This window comes from Pogoniulus pusillus, chromosome 13 (assembly GCF_015220805.1).
Source record: "Pogoniulus pusillus isolate bPogPus1 chromosome 13, bPogPus1.pri, whole genome shotgun sequence".
In the NCBI taxonomy this organism is placed as follows: domain Eukaryota; kingdom Metazoa; phylum Chordata; class Aves; order Piciformes; family Lybiidae; genus Pogoniulus; species Pogoniulus pusillus.
In genome coordinates this window covers 18453967-18471445 of record NC_087276.1, presented here as the reverse complement: position 1 = coordinate 18471445, position 17479 = coordinate 18453967, and the positions used below count along the sequence as shown (strand labels likewise).

General features: G+C 47.4%; 1 protein-coding gene across 1 annotated transcript in view; it reads left to right on the top strand.

The window, feature by feature from the left end:
- LOC135180641 (sucrase-isomaltase, intestinal-like) overlaps positions 1–2455 on the top strand; it is a 35242-nt gene extending 32787 nt beyond the window's left edge. The window contains exons 23-24 of the mRNA XM_064153263.1: positions 228–398; positions 1162–2455. Coding sequence (XP_064009333.1) covers positions 228–398; positions 1162–1227 — 237 coding nt within the window. The 3' untranslated portion in view covers positions 1228–2455. The remainder of the gene's footprint in view (positions 1–227; positions 399–1161) is intronic.
- The last annotated feature ends 15024 nt before the right edge of the window (positions 2456–17479 follow it).

Below are 17479 nucleotides of genomic sequence, written 5' to 3'. Positions count from 1 at the left end.
AGCACCAAAAGGCAGCTAAAACGCAATGATGAGGCATATTGTGTACATGGCAGAAAAACATCATTGTAAGGATAGCAAGCAAGGCAATCACTGATGTGTTAGGAAAAAAAGAACTGGGATGCTTCATGCTGCATTATGAAGACCTAATTAAAAAGTAAAGGTGATTAAATCAGTAGGAATTTTGGCAGATCCTTTTTTATAACCATACCATGGCTAATACTTTTCAGAATACTCTACAAATAACTGCAAAAACCATTGGCTATTCTGATCCAAACAATCTAAAGTTTGACGAGATCAAGATCTTGGGAGTGCAGCAAAGAATAACAGCAGTTGCTGTAACTCAGAACAACGTTGAGGAGAACCACCCAGTGAACATCATCTATGACTCCGTGCAGAAGGTAAGACAGTAACAGCAATGTGGGGAGGAAACAGCTTTGAGTCTGCATCACCTTAATTATGTACACTGAAAATGACAGTGCTCGGTACTGAGTAGTGGCCCAGTGCCAGCTGCATGAGGTTCAATGTGTTGGAGTAAGGTCCTGCAGCTGGGTCAGTCCAGTAAGCAGCTGTGTGCTGGGCTGCAGCCAGAGGAGTGTGGGCAGCAAGAGAGGGGATTCTGCCCCTTGATTCTGCTCTGCTCAGACCTCACCTCCAATCCCACCTCCAGCTCTGCTGTCCCCAGCACAAGGACACAGAGCTGCTGGAATGAGACCAGAGGAGGTCACAAAGATGTTCCAAGAGCTGGAGCAGCCCTGCTGCAAGCACAGGCTGAGGGAGCTGACGGTGTGCAGCCTGGAGAGGAGAAGGCTCCAGGGGGACCTCAGAGCTGCCTGACACTGCCTGGAGGGATCCTGCAGGATCTCTCTGGACAGAGTGTGATTGGCATTGGAATGGGCTGCCCAGGGAGGTGGTGGAGTCACTGTCCCTGGTGGTGTTGAAGAAAAGCCTGGGTAAGGCTCTTGGTGCCATGGTCTAGTTGATTAGATAGGGCTGCGTGCTAGGTTGGACTGGATGATCTTGGAGGTCCCTTCCAACCTGGCTGATTCTATGATTCTAGTCAGTTGTCATGCAGCAAATTGGTCCTGAGGACAGGGATCTCTGCTGGCTGAAGGATGTGAGCTGGGATTTAATAACTTAATAACTCTTCTTTAATATTTATAGGTTGCACACATAACAGGACTTCAGCTTGAACTGGGAAAATCTTACACAGTGCAATGGACTCAATGAGTGAGCGTGGCCAGACACTAGATGACTGCCAGAGGCTCTCTGCCTTCCTGATGGAAGAGAAAGGGAATAAGGGAGGGAGGCTGATGGGTTAGAAAGAGAAAATTAACCAAGTTTAATAAAAAATGTAACAATAAAATTAAATAGAGACACAGAGACACAAACCAATGTGGAACCCGAGCCCTGATGGCAAGGACAGCACCACTGGCACCGCTGATGCTGGGAGCAGGTACTGGGCAAGTCCCAGACTGGACTCAGTGGTAGATGGGAAGCAGACTGAGGAGCTAGATTTTGGACTAAGCTCAGAAACTCATATATCAAGGCCAGAATTGGCAGAGTCCTCCTGGGATGCTGGTCATTGAAGAGAAGAACTTGACCTTGGGGATCCCTCAGCTTGCCTCTGAAGATACTATCCAGTGGCTGCAATCTCTTGTTGGGCACTTGAGGCTCACTTGTCGTGCCTGCTCCTCCCCACAGGTGCCATCTTTGCCTTCCTGTCCCAAAGGTGTGGCAGTGCCCTTGGTGTGCAGAGGAGCAAGTGTCAGGCAAAACCTTTGTGCCCTCCAGCCCTTGGCAGGAGCTGTCCCATCAGCTTCTTCCTGCTAGCAGCAGCCCCTGGATGTGCAAACTGCCCTGAGCTTCAACAAGTGCTTGAGTGAGCAGAGCCTGAGCTGGGCAGTGCCAACCCTGAGCAGAGCTGGTGCTGGTGCAGCTCAGAGCAGAACTTTTTATTCCAGTTCTGATCCAGCAGAAGGAAAATGTGAACAATGTGGCTGTGTCCTCGAAATTAGCAACAATTATTCTTCTAAACCAATGAGCCAGAAATGCTTCCATAGTGAGAGATATCACTACAGTAGTTACGGGGGGAAAAGCAGCTCGGCAGAGGTGCCATAGGCAAATGGAACGAGGGCACAGACATCAGCTGGCTTGGACTAACAGGTTTTATTTTCTTCCCTGAAACCAAAGTAGCTGGCAAATGTGTGAGCTGGCAGCTGTGTGAGCTGGCAACTGTGTAAGCTCTTCCCAAGTGCAGCAGGAAGTGAGGGAAAAGGTGGCATTTTTGGAGAGCTTGGCAGACATTTTTCTGCCACATGGCACCAAGGCCTGCAAGGCTGCCCCCCTGCCCCTAACCCTCAGAGTCTTTGGAGCACATCTGAAGTCAAAGCAATTTCCCTGGGTTTCAGTGCAAGAGGGAATCCTTGACTGCCCTGCAGACTGTGCTTCAGTTTAGAACTTGATTGCTTGTGGCCATGGTGAGGAGGGATTTCCAGACCTCACTCTCTGATGTGCAGTTCATCATGGAGTTTCATCCTAACTTATGAGATCAGCATCTCCTGGCAGGGTTGAACTTCAGAGGTCTCACCAACTCAACAACTCCGTGCTCCTCCAAGTCTAAACTTTGGCCTATATCCTAGGCATGAAGATGACAATTCTTTGCCAGCTTGCTCCTGAAACAGCACCATCTGAAATGGCTTCTGGACTGTCCTGAGTTTGTTGCACTACTAGGAATAGTTTAGGTAACTTCAGGCCTTTAGAAATTACTTTTCCTGTGGCCCCAAACCCTGCTCCTGCTGTGGGCTGGGTGTGCTTGGAGCACTCACTCTAGTTCAGAGGCGCTTTAGGTCTGGTGCTGCCAGGTGATAAACCTTCCTTAGCAGTGATGTGGAGCAGGCACAGCTCCAGATGAAGAGTTGGGCAGGACTGGTGGTGTCTGCAGAGGTGGAGGCTGCTGCATGAACCTGTGTCAGCTCATGGAACCTCCCAGCAGCCAGTCTGAGTGTCCCTGCTCAGCCATCACAGGAGCCTGAAAGTGATTTTGAACTTGCTGTCAGGAGCCCTTAGCTTAGATGGATTTCTCAGGGGGTGTTTCAAGGACAATTGGTGTGAATAACCAATCAGTTCTCTTGCCTTTAGCTTGCATCTTTTTTGTTCTCTTTTTTTGTCCTGGGACTTTGTACTCAGTTTCATGATGCCATGATGTGAATCCAAAGCCTCCTTTCAGGGCATGGGTGTGGTGTTAAGCCAGAAACTCTGGGAATGAAGACATAATAATGCAGAAATAAAGTTACTTGGGAGTGTAGAGTATTTTTACCTTAACCATCTTACCTCTTTTCAACACACTATTGTCTAGACCAGAGGGAGCTGGGGGTGTGCAGCCTGGAGAGGAGAAAGCTCCAGAGGGACCTCAGAGCTGCCTGCCAGTGCCTGAAGGGATCCTACAGGAAGGCTGCAGAGGGACTTCTGCTGAGGGTGTTTGAGACAAGCCAAGGGGGAATGGTTTGGAGCTGAGGCAGAGCAGGATTAGAGTGGAGCTGAGGAAGAAGTTCTGCAGTGTGAGCATGGTGAGACTCTGTCCCAGGCTGCCCAGGGAGGCTGTGGCTGCCTCCTTTCTGGGGGTGTTGAAGGCCAGGTTGGATGAGGTCTTGAGCAGCTGAGTCTAGTTGAGAGGTGTCCCTGCCCATGGCAGGGAGGTTGGAGCGGATGATTTCTGAAGTGCCTTCCAGCCAGAGCTATTTTGTGATTCTATGACAGCAGTCATGGTTCATCTCCACTGTTTGCACTCTTAATCTCATAGTAGGTAATGAATTGAGTAGGAACTGGCATTTTTATATCAGGGAAAGTGAATATGAATGCTTCTGTGTTGGTAGCTGATGAGATCACAGCCAAGTAGAGGTTATCTGCCCTGTCACAGACACATGTCAGCATTTTCTTATTTCCCCAGAAGCACCAAAAGGCAGCTGAAACACAGTCATGAAGGATCACAGGATCACAGGATGTGAGGGGCTGGAAGGGACCCAAGGAGATCATTGAGTCCAAAAGCCCCGCCAGAGCAGGACAACACTATATAACACAGATCACAGAGGAACACAAGTATGATTATCAAAACACAAGATATGAGGCTCCAGCAGCACTAAAACTCAAGAGCTCATAGTCAAGCACGGACAAGTAATAGCTCTATGAAGTGTCCATTCAGTTAAAAACATTTGGGCTCCAAAGATGGGAGCAGTCACATAATCCAGAGCCATTTTGTGTCACTTGTCAGCTCATCTCAAGCCAACCCATTTTCTTGTGCTCTGTAGGTTATGGCTGGCATTTGGGCCCTTGCCATGCAATGACTCTGCCTGCCAAACGCTGCTCCAGCAGAGACGATTTCGCCACTGCATGATATAAGAGCACTGCCTGGGAGAGAATGGGGAAGGTGTCACAGAATCACAGAATGTCAGGGGCTGGAGGGAACTTACAAAGCTCATCCAGTCCAATCCCCTGCAGAGCAGGGTCACATAGACCAGATCACACAGGAACACATATCTCCAGAGAGCACAACTCTCTGAGTAGAGCACAAGTTAACACTAAGGAACATCAGCATTTTCTCTGTGTATCACGTCTGAGCTGAAATGCAGTGGAAGCATTTTCCTCTGTTTGGAGAAGTACCACAGCAGAAAGGACCATGGCAAACAGCACAGCTGAGCCACTTGGAATGTACAGGAAAAAAGAGTTATCCAAAATGTGTTTCACCCTAAGCCATGCAAGCAGGAGGATGACTTGCACACTAAACTCACAGAAGCCTGTGAGTTAAACCCAGACATGCATTTTTTATCTAGCTTAATGCCATTGTAGTTCTCCACCCCTCAGAGAGCTTCTGGGTATTGACTTCATCTGAATTTGTTTGCTTGTGAGGCTTTTTCACAGACTTGAAACCCAGAACTCTCTCTGGTGGCACAGGCACTGTGTGGAGGTGGAGCTGAGCTGTGTGCACCAGCAACTGCTTCTCGTGGGCACAGCTTTGGCTCCTTCCTAGAGCAGAGCTGCACCTTGAGTCAGCAAAGCACTGGAGCTCAGCCTTCAGAAGCTCTATAGAGGCCCTTGAAGTTTTCCCTATCCCCCCAAAAAAACTAAATCTACATCCCCCAGTGCTCCATTCCTCCCCCCCTCAATGCCTCTACCATTCAAAGAGGCCTAAACAAGCCTCTGGAGGCTTACATGTTCCTGTTAAAGTGTCTCCTGCCACACACACAGGGCAGGAGGAGGAGGAAAGGAGAACAAACTGACCTTGTTGTGAGTCTGTAAAGAGACAGCAGAATTATGGAATTGAATAACAATCTTCTAGTCCCCAGAAAAAAAAATAACCCTATGGCCTCAACCTGGGACAAGGACATTGCTCCAAAGGCTCTAAATCCTGGTGTGGAGTTAGATGTGGTCTAGTATCTATCTGCATTAAGTTCTTTGCTCCTGTTGACTTCAGGTTTTTTGAAGCAACTGCCTAAGAAAAAAGTGGCAGAAACGAGAAAGTGGTTCCCAGTCTGTCCACTGCCTAACCATATTATTGCTGCTACCAGCCAAGCACAACAGACCTGCCGAGCTTTGGGATCCAAGTCAACTGAAAAGCGAACACAAAGAAGGAGCAAAAAGAAGAAGCTTGGGCTTCCCTGATGAGGTTCATGTGAGGCTCCTCAAGTATTCCTGGCAAGCATTCACTGATTCATGAATTATTAATCCCAGAACAAAGGTGAGACAACAGCAGATATTAGGGACAGTAGATTCAATCACTGACAAGGATGCCTTGAGGAGGGAATATTGTGGAAAAGGTCAGCAGCCAGTGGCTGATCGTTATTCTGTGCACTCGCAGATGTGTGGTGGACAGAGCGACCTGGGAGATGGATGAGCAGCTCCCGTGGGGCCTGCTGCTGCTCCTCAGCCCCTGCTGCAGCTGGCTTGTGAAAGGTTGGAGTCACTTGAGTTAAACTTCTCTTTCTGAGCCATGTGTGTTTGAGTGCAGAATGTCTACACACTCAGAGCCTGCTGCTATGAGTCCTGGAGAGGAACTCCTTGAAAAGGGACACCTTCTGTGTCAAGATGTGCTAAGACTGGTGGTGAGGTAGGAGCCCTTCCCCTCTTTCACAGTCACAAAATCACAGAGTGGTTTGGGGAAGGACTTCAAAGGTCATCTAGTTCTAAATCCCTGCCATGGGCAGGGACAACTTCTACTGGACCAGCTTGCTCAAGGCCCCACCCAACCTGCCTTTGGACACATCCAGGCCTGGAACCTACACACTTTTTCTTCTCCAAACCTGTTTCCATGCTTTGCCACTCTCCTTGGGAAGAATTTCTTCCTAATATCTAATCCAAATCCAGCTTCTCCCAGTTTGAAACCATTACCACTCCTCCTGTCACTCCATGCCTTTGGCAAAAGTCCCTCTCCAGCTCTCCTGTAGCCCTGTTCAAACACTGGAAGGCTGCTCTAAGGGCTCACTGGTGCCTTCTTTCCTCCAAGCTGAGCAACTCTTCCAACCTGACTTCACAGGAGAGGTTCTCCAGCCCTCTGCTTATTTTCATGGCCTCCTCTGGACCCGCTCTACAGTTTCACATCCTCCTTGTGTTTGGGCTCCAGAGCTGGACACAGTACTCCAAGTGGAGTCTTGTGCCCTCTGTAACTGGTGGTGAGGTGTGATTGCTCCCTCTCCCTTTCACAGTCATAAAATCACAGAATGGTTTGGGTTGGAAGTGACCCTAAAGAGCACCCAGTTCTATCTCTCCTGCCATGTACAGGGACACCTTCTAGGAGATAAGCTTGCTGGAGGCCTCATCCAACCTGGCCTTGGAAACTTCCAGGCTCAGAGCCCCTCCAACTCTCAGCAACATGCTCCAGAGTCTCCTGACCCTTCCAGGGAAGAATTTCTTCCTAAGAAAAAAGCTGCACATTCTTCAATCAGCATCTGTTCTTAGCAATGCAACTTCTGCTTAACTGATCCAAAAATCCTCCATTCCTGTGTAATGACATGACCAGAGTCAGGGGCAATTCAAAATGTGAAATTAGATCGTTAATGGGAAGTCCTTCCAGTGAGTTTGTAGCGCTCTTAATAACACAAAGTCTTTACAAAGAATGCTGGAACAGAGAAGGACAAAGCAGGTTTCGCTGCAGGATCTTACACAGAAAATGAGTCAAGACTGGATAACAGGAAGAGCAGTCATCAAAAATCACTTCATTAGGTCTAAAGATGTCCCTGCTCACTACAGGCAGATTGGACTGGGTGACCTTTAAAGGTCCCTTTTAACTCACAGCAGCATTGAGTGATTCTGTAATTCTAATCAGAAGCTGCCGTCTCACCTGACTGGCCCCTCTGGCTCAGCTGCTGTCACCTATGGCCAAAGCTGCCTGTAATAGATCCAGGGTTTCCTGGAGAGCAGAAGAAATTCAGTAGAAGATTTTTCTGTGCTGTCATGTAGAGGCTTTAGGGGACAACTGAAACTTTTACCTTTGGAACGTATCAGCTTGTGTAGCTGAGATGGATGCAGCCCTGCTTGGCAAAGACCTGCAGGTGCAGCTTTGGACAGGGCAGGCTAACTGCGAGTGTAACACTCAAGTTTGCACCACGACACACAGAGAGCAGCATGCAGCTAAGGAGATGTGGTTTGTGGTGGACTTGGCTAGGTTGCATTGATGGTTATTATGGTTGTATTAGGGTTACATTACAACTAGATGGAGAGAGAAGATTCTGCCACTTTGCTCTGGTGAAACCTCTCCTGAAGTGCTGTATCTAGGTCTGATGCTCTCAAGACAGGCAGGACATGGATCTGATGGAGTGAGTCCAGAGGAGGGCCACAAAAATGATCAGGGGGTGGCTAAATAATGACTTTCCAGTACCTGAAAGGGCTACAAGAAGGCTGCAGAGAGACTGTTTGCAAAGGCCTGCAGGGATAGATGAGGGCAATGGCTTCAAACTAGAGCAGAGCAGATTGAGATTGAATGTTAGGAACAAGTTCTGCACCATGAGAGTGCTGGAACACTGCAACAGATTGACCAGGGGATCATCCTCCTGTGTTCAGCGCTACTGAAGCCACAGCTCGAGTGCTGTGTTCAGCTCTGAGTCCCTCACTCCATGAAGGACACTGAGGGACTGCAGCCTGTGCAGAGCAGGGCAGTGAGGCTGGAGAAGGGCCTGGAGATGCTGGGCTGTGAGAAGAGGCTGAGAGAGCTGGGGGTGTGCAGGCTAGAGAAGAAGAGGCTGAGGGCAGAGCTCATTGCTCTCTGCAACTGCCTTCAGGGAGATTAGAGTGAGGAGGAGGCAGCCTCTGCTGCTTGGTGGCAAGGGACTGGAGCAGAGGAGATGGTTCCAAGCTGCTCCAGGGGAGATTCAGACTGGATAGTAGGAAGTATTTCTTGCCAGAGAAGGTTCTCAGACACTGGAATGATCTGCCCAGGGCAGTGCTGGAGTCCCCATCCCCAGAGGCATGCCAGCAGCCTGTGGAGCTGTGCTTAAGGACATGGTTTGGTGTTGACCCTGCAGTGCTGGGTCGAAGGTTGGACCGGATGAACCTGGAGATCTCTTCCACAGCATGCTTTCTGTGATTCTGTCATATTCTGCCATGAAGCCACTGCCTACAAAAGCAGTGTGGAGAGTTGCCCACTTAGAGCAGCTAACAGGAAACCCACTGCTATCTGGTGTGGAAATGAGCAACCCAGCTCCCATTCGCCTGCAGCATGGCTCCAGATGATCTCCAGTGATGCACTTAGTGACTCTGGAGGACTTTCTCTTGTATAGTGTGTGTGAGGGGGTGAATCTCTGTTGAATGGGAGCAGACAGAGTTGTGCACATTGATGACCCTGAAATGACTGCTCCACTGCTGTGAATGACAAAACCATGTCACACTTCACTGTGCTCCTTCTAATGAAGCTGCCACACACACCGAGTTAATTGGATTTTGCCTTGAAGCCTGGGAACAGCAGCAGGATGGTAACATCTGGCAGCACAAGGCAGGCATGGCCTGGCTTGCACAAATACCACTGTTGGTTATTTCACTGCTGGGCGTGGCATGGGGAGCTGTCTTCCCCCTGGCACACAGAGCTCATTTCCACCTCCTCTATGGGCTGAATACAATTACAGAAACACAGGCTCATAGAATTGTTTCAGTTGGAAGAGACCTCTAAGACCATTGAGTCCAACCACCAACCTTGGACCACCAAAGCCATTAAAGCAGTTCTTTCTTCCTCATATTCTGTCTCCAAGTAGTGTGCAGACAAGCATGGTCTACGTCTGAAAGCTTCTTCCAGCTCCAGTGACAGGCACCAAGCCCTGTGTGTGAATTCTGTATTACAACAAATAGAAGGGTTGAGGTTTTGTCACTGATGTATTTTTTAGGTTATCTTTAGCAAACCCAGGAAATTTTGGCAAGCAGCTTTAGCAGTAATCAAGAGTTTGTAGGTTCCTCTTGGCATTTACTGAACATACCAAGCACATATTTTTCTGAAGATGAAGAGCAGGCTGCCCAGGGAGGTTGTGAAGTCTCCTCTGGAGACTTTGCAAACCCATCTGGATGCCTTCCTATGTGACCTGCCTTAGGTGATCCTGCTCTGACAAGGGACTTGACTCAATGATCTCTGGAGATCTCTTCCAACTCCTAAGATTCTGTGGACTCCAGCTTGATGATATTTCACTGCTATTAGGAATATGAAGATACTGCAATATTCAGGTTCTCTGCAACTGCCTGATGGGGGATCTTCTCCTGAGTAACCAGTGATAGGGATGAGAGAAAATGGCCTGAAGTCACTCCAGGTGAGGTTTAGGTTGGACATTTGAAGAAACCTCTTCACTGAAAGGGTTCTCAAGCAGTGGCCCAGGCTGCCCAGGGAGGTGGTTGAATGCATATCCCTGGAGGTGTTTCAAAGAGACAGAGATGTGGTGCTGAGGGACATGAGAGGTTGTGGCCAGGTGGGGGTTGGTGTCTTCTCCCAGACAACCACCAATAGAATAAGGGGACACAGTCTCAAGTTGTGCCAGGGGAGATATAGGCTGGATGTTAGGAGGAAGTTCTTCACAGACAGAGTGATTTGCCATTGGAGTGGGCTGCCCAGGGAGGTGGTGGAACCATCCCTGGGGGTGTTCAAGAAAAGACTGGGTGAGGCACTTAGTACTGTGGTCTAGTTGAATGGATAGGACTGGGTGCTAGGTTGACTGGATGAGGTCTTGGAGGTCTCTTCCAACCTGGTTCATTCTTTGATTCTATGATTCTATGACTTAGCACCAACCTTGGCAGAATTAGAGAATGGTTGGACTGGATGAGCTTAAAGAACTTTACCTGCCCAAACGACTTTATAATTCTATGAAGTTTTTAATGCTGATGAATTGGAACTGAAACATTAAAGACTAATCCAGTGGGATAAAAACACTTCAAATTATCCTGTGGAAAGGTTAAGTGTTTAAGTGCATATTTAGTAAATGCTGCAGATAAATGTATGCATAACTGTATGAACTTACAGACACTGTATGTAGACTTTAAATTATTAATACTTTAATTTCTATTATGTAGAGTAAGGGATTTTTTTCCTTATTAAATGGTTGTTCTCCGATGCAGAGCCATTTGAGCTGAACGTTTAATGCAGATGAGGCATTATGCACATCATGGTAATTACGTAATAAGCAATTTAGAAATGCTTTCTGACCAGTGGTTCCCTTCTCATAATCTCAGGAGGCCTTTCAGGCAGATAGAGAGCACCATTTACTCCTACTGACACAAAGCCATCCTCGAGGTCAGGCCATGCTGATATATTCCAGCTATTTTTAACAACTGAAGCCATTTCCATTGAGCCCTCAGTGCAGGAAAGGCAAATAAAAGTGACATTCAGGCAGGAGGGCCAAAAGGTATTTGCTTAAAAATATTATTTGCCATAAACTGCCTCTTAAATGTACCATAGGGATGGAGGAGAGCAAAGAGTCTGGTCTAGATAAGTCCCTCCAGGTCACAGACTCACAGACTCACAGAGTCACAGAACGTTAGGAACTGGAAGGAACTTCCAGAGGTCATCCAGTCCAACCTCCCTGCCAGTGCAGAATCACCCAGGGCAGGGCACACAGGAACACATCCAGGTGGGTTTAGAAAGTCTCCAGAGAAGGAGACTCCACAGCCTCTCTGGGCAGCCTACTCCAGGGCTCTGTAACACTCAGCATACAGAAATGTCTCCTCGTGTTGAGGTGGAACCTTCTGTGTTCTGTACCCATTGTTCCCTGTCCTATCAATGGGCACCACCAAAAGAGCCTTGCACCCTCATCCTGACACCCATCCCTCACAGCCTTCTCTTCTCCAGCTCCAAGTCTTTCAGTCTTTTTTCATAGCAGAGATGCTCAAGTCCCTCATCATCCTTGTAGACTCTTGGAGTCTCTCCAGCAGATCCCTGCCTTTCTTGAACTAGGGAGCCTGAAACTGGACATAGTATTCCAGGGGTGGTTTCACCACTGCAGAGGTCTGTGACCTTCCTTGCTGGCAATGGGAAGAGCTGAGATGGAGGACCTGATGTGTAACAGAGAAAACGTTCCTCTTCTGTGTATATCTGGTTGGGCAGACCTGTCCTTGGGTTGGCAGAAGCTCTGGTCAAAGGCTAAAGTCCAAGCTGAAGTCTAAAGCTTGCATCAAAGTTGGCTAGAGTCTAAAGCTTGCACCAAAGCTGGCTAAAACCTTAGCTTAGCTGAAGCCAAGCACAAAGGTGAAACCAGAGCTAAATGCATTCTAATAGCAGAGGGTCAGTCCAGGGTTGTTCTGAGGAGTACAAATCATGCATTTGTCTTTGCATTACTGTGCTAGTTTGGGAGTTTCCCACCCTCACCACGAATTCACCAGACTAACTCATCTGTCTAGATATAAGACTGAAGCTGTATCTAGAGTGTGGCACAATTTACAAGCATATATACCCAATCCATACAGATATTTACAGCTAGATACAATTATATACAAGGTAAAGGTAATACAGAAATACAAAACCCCTCCCAAACAGCAGAAACTGCCCGTGAGGGCTTTCAAACCAACTCCCCTCTTTCCACCCTCACCCTTATATCAGAAGGCTTACATGTGGGGTTGAGATGCCAGGTAAGGAGTTAGAAGAAGATCAATTAGTTGGAGTTGGAGTTATACAGGTTCAGGCAGCAGCCAGACAGAGACTGATTGACTTTGTTTACATTTCTTGGTTTTATATCTCTCAGCAGAGGAAATGAGTGACATAGACATCACTGTTGTCCTCTTTTCACAGCCAATGGTCTATTTTCTCTCATTAAAATATTCCAATTAGCCTCAAACCAGCACAATTACATAGGGCATGGGACGCCAGGAGATCTCCCTGCACTGCATATAGAGACTGCAGATTCATTTGTTGCTCCCCAACACTCTGCATTCCTTTTGCTCTGCAGCAGGCAGCATGTTTTATTTCTCACAGCAGGCAGCTCTTGCTTCCTCTACAAGTTCCCATCCGAGGCCTTTACTTCAATCCCTTTTACAATCGAGCTAATCTGTCTCAGCTACTCCTTTTCTCATTTTCCCTGCCTGCCTGTGCCTTCTGTTCAGCACTCTCTGCTGCTATCAGCCTGCACAAAAAAAGCTGTTACAGCTTCAACCTATTCCATCTCCACCTTCAGAAAGTGAAATATTTTCATGGCACCTCTACACACTGCAGCTTTAAATGGATCTAATCGGTTCTGCCCTCTTCCTTTCATAACCAGAAACGTTTTGAAAGGGAAATTGAGCTGTCCCATCCCTCAGTCACAGCCTTGCTCTCACTCTCTTCCCAAATCATGTTTCAAGCAATGAAAAAAATCAAAATAAAAGAAAAAAAAAAGAAAGTTTGCCTGACTTTGAGAACTTCCCCACAGCACAAAAGCCTTTTCCAAGAGTTTTAATTGAAGCAAAGCATCTATTTAGGTTACAAAGTGCTGCCTTTATCTTGAATAGGCTCGTTCCTTTTCTTGTGTCTAACTTTTGATCAGCTGCCTGCCTCTGAACTCGTGACTAACTGCTCCCCCTTATCCTTGTCCCATTTCTCTTGTGACTCTTGTGTAACCTCACCCTGCAACCCAGACCTCAATTCTTCAGGGGCAATATTATTTCACGACCAGCACAGGAAGCCTCTCATGCTGCAATCTGAACTCCAAGCCCCACCATACTTTGCTCCAGCCAGCACTGCCAGTTTTAACACTGGCAGGACTGCAGCATGGTGTAGGTGTTATATCCCAGATCTCTCTGGTGGTTGTGCTCAAAAAAAAAAAAAAACCCAAACTCAAAAAAGGACAAAGTGACTGAAACCATCTCTGTGCAAAAATCCTGGGGATGGAGGTGGTGCCCCAGGAATAGGATATAAAAGCACACCAATAAAACCCTCCTGTATATTTGGATCACAACCCCGTGCTGGTGCCATCTCTCTGAAAAAATCTTGGGGATGGAGGTGGTGCCCCAGGAATAGGGCACAAAAGCACACCAATAAAAACCTCCTGTATATTTGGATCACAACCCTGTGCTGGTACCACTGGCCCAGGAGGTATGGGAGGGATGATGTGCTGGGTTACCTACTCCAGCTGCATTTGGCAGGCACTGCAGAAGCTGGAGGTATCCTGAGAGCAGTCTGCTCTGGGAGATGACTGCAAACTATGACCTACACTTCTGCCCAAGGCAGCCAAGCCAGTAAAGCCATGGATAATTCTGCTGTAAGTCCACTGACCACAGAGAGCAACCCTGACACAGACTGCAGCACAGAGACATTCAACAGATTAGAAGAATTTATAGCACTGGATATTATCTCCATGAGAGAAAACAAACATCTGCTGGTTCAAACTAATGAGACAATTGAAGTCTCAGCACATTTTATTTTGCTTTGATGGTTCCATTAAAAGCCTAATTTGTAAGCAATTTAAAATATTATGCATATATGTATCTAGAGAGAAGCACACATATATCCCATGCTGGTAGAGAAATAAATCAGTGTTATTGCATCAGAAGGAGTGTGGCCAGCAGAGCAAGAAAAGGGATTCTGTCCCTTGACTCTGCTCTGCTGAGATCTCACCTCCAATTCTGGGCTGCATGAGGGCACTGCTGGCTCACGGGGAGCTGCTCAGCAACCAACAACTCCAAGTTCCCTTCTTCAGAACCACTCCCAACCTACTCTGCATCCAGTATGGATTTGTACCCGGGATTGCCCCAGCCTAGGTGCATTTGAGGTGCTGGTTTGCACCTTGATGTAGTAGCATAAAACACAGTAAAACAGGGAGATGAGGAGGATCAGCCCAAGTGCAGCCTCCTGACATCCCATGGGCACCCTGCATCCCGATGTGCCCATGGCTCCCAGGAAGGATATTGCTGGGACAGCCCATTCCTATGGCCTCAAGGAATGAGCTGCAAACAGGGTGGGAAAACAAGGAAAACCTTTTGTTCTTAAGAAAAAAAAAGAAAAAAGAGAGAGAGAGAGAGAGAAAGAATTCCAAGCCAGAGATTTTAACAGTAGGGAAAAAACCCACAACGCTTGATTGCTGAAACCAAAGAGTTTCAACTTCCCAGCTGTCCTTTTTGTTGTCAGCTTCAGAAGTTTCCAAAGCTTAACAACATCATTTCAAAAGCATTTGGTTTCAGTGTACACTAGATAATGAAAGAACATCTCTTCAGAATATTTTGAGGCACAGCAAGCTTCCAGGAGTGACACTGTGACAAACGACACAGCAGAAGAGATCCGGCCACGGGAATGAAGACTGCAGGGAGAGTGACACTTTCTCTCCTGCTAATTGACAACTTGGGAAGCAGAGCCACGAAAGGAAACACGCCATGGCATTCCTCTGGTGACTACAGGCTGTCAGCAAGTGCAGCCTGTTTATTAGCTTGACATAAGGACTCATTTTGATCTCGGGCAGGGCTCGGAGATGAGTTGTGGAGCAGAAGGGATCTGCGAGGGCTTGCAGCGCAATGTGTGTGCAGAAACAATGAAGGAGCCTTTGAAGGCCTCTTAGACAGCAGAGGAGGAAGCCGAAAAGGCAGTTAAGTATTTTTAGTGCTCTGAGGCTTCTTTGTTGTTCAACAGCTTAGCAGTTGGAAAGAACTTTCAGATGGGAAGCTGGGAGAGTCAATGGCTGCACTGAGCCGCTCAAATAGCTCTGGATTCAGAGCATCAGTTGTACTTGGAGGAAAAGCCAGAGACCCAGCCTTTGATGCCAAGGCTTGCAGACCCAACCGAGGTCCATCAAGCTGCTTCTCCATCTGGCTGAACTGGCAGTCTTGTGGAAATGTGGAGCTGTCTACAACTACCTGAAGGGACATTGTGGAGAGGCTGCTGGGCTCTTCTCGTAGGTAGTTTGAGACAGAACAAGGCGGAATGGCCTCAAACTGCGACTGGATGGATTTAGATTGGACATTAGGAAAAAGTTTTCGTGGAGAGAGTGGTCAGGGACTGGAATGAGCTACCCAGGGAGGTGATGGAGTCACCCACCCTGCATGTGTTTAACGATCATTTGGATGTGGTGTTTAGGGATATGGTTTAAGGTGAATCTTGTAGAGCAGGGTTATAGGTTGGGCTTTGTGATCCTGAGGGGCTTTGCTAGCCTGAATGTTTCTGAGATTTTGTGAATCACCCCCAAAACTGCCATCCAGCAGAGGGAGGAAACAGTGCTTCTGATTGAAGAGTTCATGTTAAATGTAAATCTATCCCAAATCACCATTTGTGCATTCTGGCTGTTACAAGCTCCTGCCAATACAATTATTGTTAGCACTTCTACCACGGGAAGATCTACCAGCTCAGGAAGTCCTCCCACTGCATCAATTTTTAAAGATAAAATTAAGGAGCTAGGCGAAATGGAAAACCTCTGTAACTTACTAGAATCATTGAATGGTTTAGGTTGGAAGGGACCTCAAAGCTCATCCAGCTCCAACCCCCTGCCATAGGCAGGGACACCTTCTGCTAGAACAGGTTGCTCAAAGTCTCATCCAACCTGGCCTTGAACATCTCCAGGGAGGGAGCAGCCACAGCCTCCCTGGACAACCTGTGTCAGTGTTTCATCACCTTCACTGGAAAGAACTTCTTCCTAACATTCAGATTCAATCTCCCCTCTGCCAGTTTAAACCCATTGCTCCTCATCCTATCATTCCAAGCCCTTGTCACTAGTCCCTTCCCAGCCCTCCTGTAACCCCCTTCAGATATTGGAAAGCCATTTCAAGGTGCCCTTGAAGCCTTCTCTTCTCCAGGCTGCAGAGCCTCAACTCTGGTAGCCTGTCCTCATAGCAGAGCTACTGCAGCCCTCTGAGCATGGCCTCTTCTGCACTGGCTCCAATAGTTCGATGTCCTTCTTGTGTTGAGGGCTCCAGAACTACACACAGTACTTCAGGTGGGGTCTCAGGAGAGCAGAATAAAAGGGGAGAATCCCTTCCCTTGCCTTGATGGCCACACTGCTCTTGCTCAACCCAGCACAGAGTTGCACTGCTAGTGAAGCAGATAAAATGTTACTGCAAGACAAGAAGGAAAAGGAAGAAAAAGCAGGGAAGAACACAGTTTAACTTTGAACATGGCCAAACAACTTGATGACCAAAAGTCAAATGTGCAGATTTTAGGGCATTCAGCATCAGAACAAATTCACTCCTCAAATCACTGTCACAAACAGCCTGGTTCTCAGACCCCTACTGCTGCGGGTACAAGCACAAGGAAAGGAGTGAGAGGCAAAAGCATGCTCCATATTTCTGCCTCTCACCTTTCTAGCAGCCTCAGCTGCAGCAGGAACACTACCTCAAGAGCCCAGAGGTACCTTCAAGGATGTTATCACTAATACTTCAAGAAGCAAACAGCAGAATTCCTTTTTATTTGTCTGCAGTTGTCTCCAAACAGAGAAAGCCCCTAGGGTTTTGTTGGGTTTGTTGCATTGCCTGTGATGTGCTCTGTGGATAGTCTCTTGCTGCTGAGCCGAGGATTTACAGGAGCTGCTATTTTTAACTAAACCTGTGTCTGATTTGCAGGAAGAATAGGTAAAATCTGAACTGTTCCCAGCTCATTTCTAAGTTTGGATGATATTATAACTGTGATGTCAACAATTGTATCTTGGACTTGTTCCTTGTTTAGACAGCACTAATTTAGCACTGAAAATGAAGAGCGCCTGCGCTGCTTAGAATCAGGGAATTGTTTTGCTTGGAAAAACCCTCTAAGATCACTGTGTCCAACCATCCTCTAACTCTACCAAGGCTGGTGCTAAATCATGGCCCTCAGCACCACATCTGTGCAGCTTTTAAGCCCCTCTAGGCAGGAGGATTCAGCACTGACTTCCACTGCAGCATCTGGTACATCTGGGGAACCTTCCCTCAACCTTCATGTGTGTTTAGACAGGTTAGTGGTGTCCTGCTCACCAAATAATGCTTGGAAGCAGAAACTGCTGCCTGAAACTGGAAATGCCTTTGATCAGAGAGAAGTCCATGCCAGAAAGCCACAGAATCACAGAAAACATCTGGTTGTAAGAGGTCTCAAAGATCCTCCAGT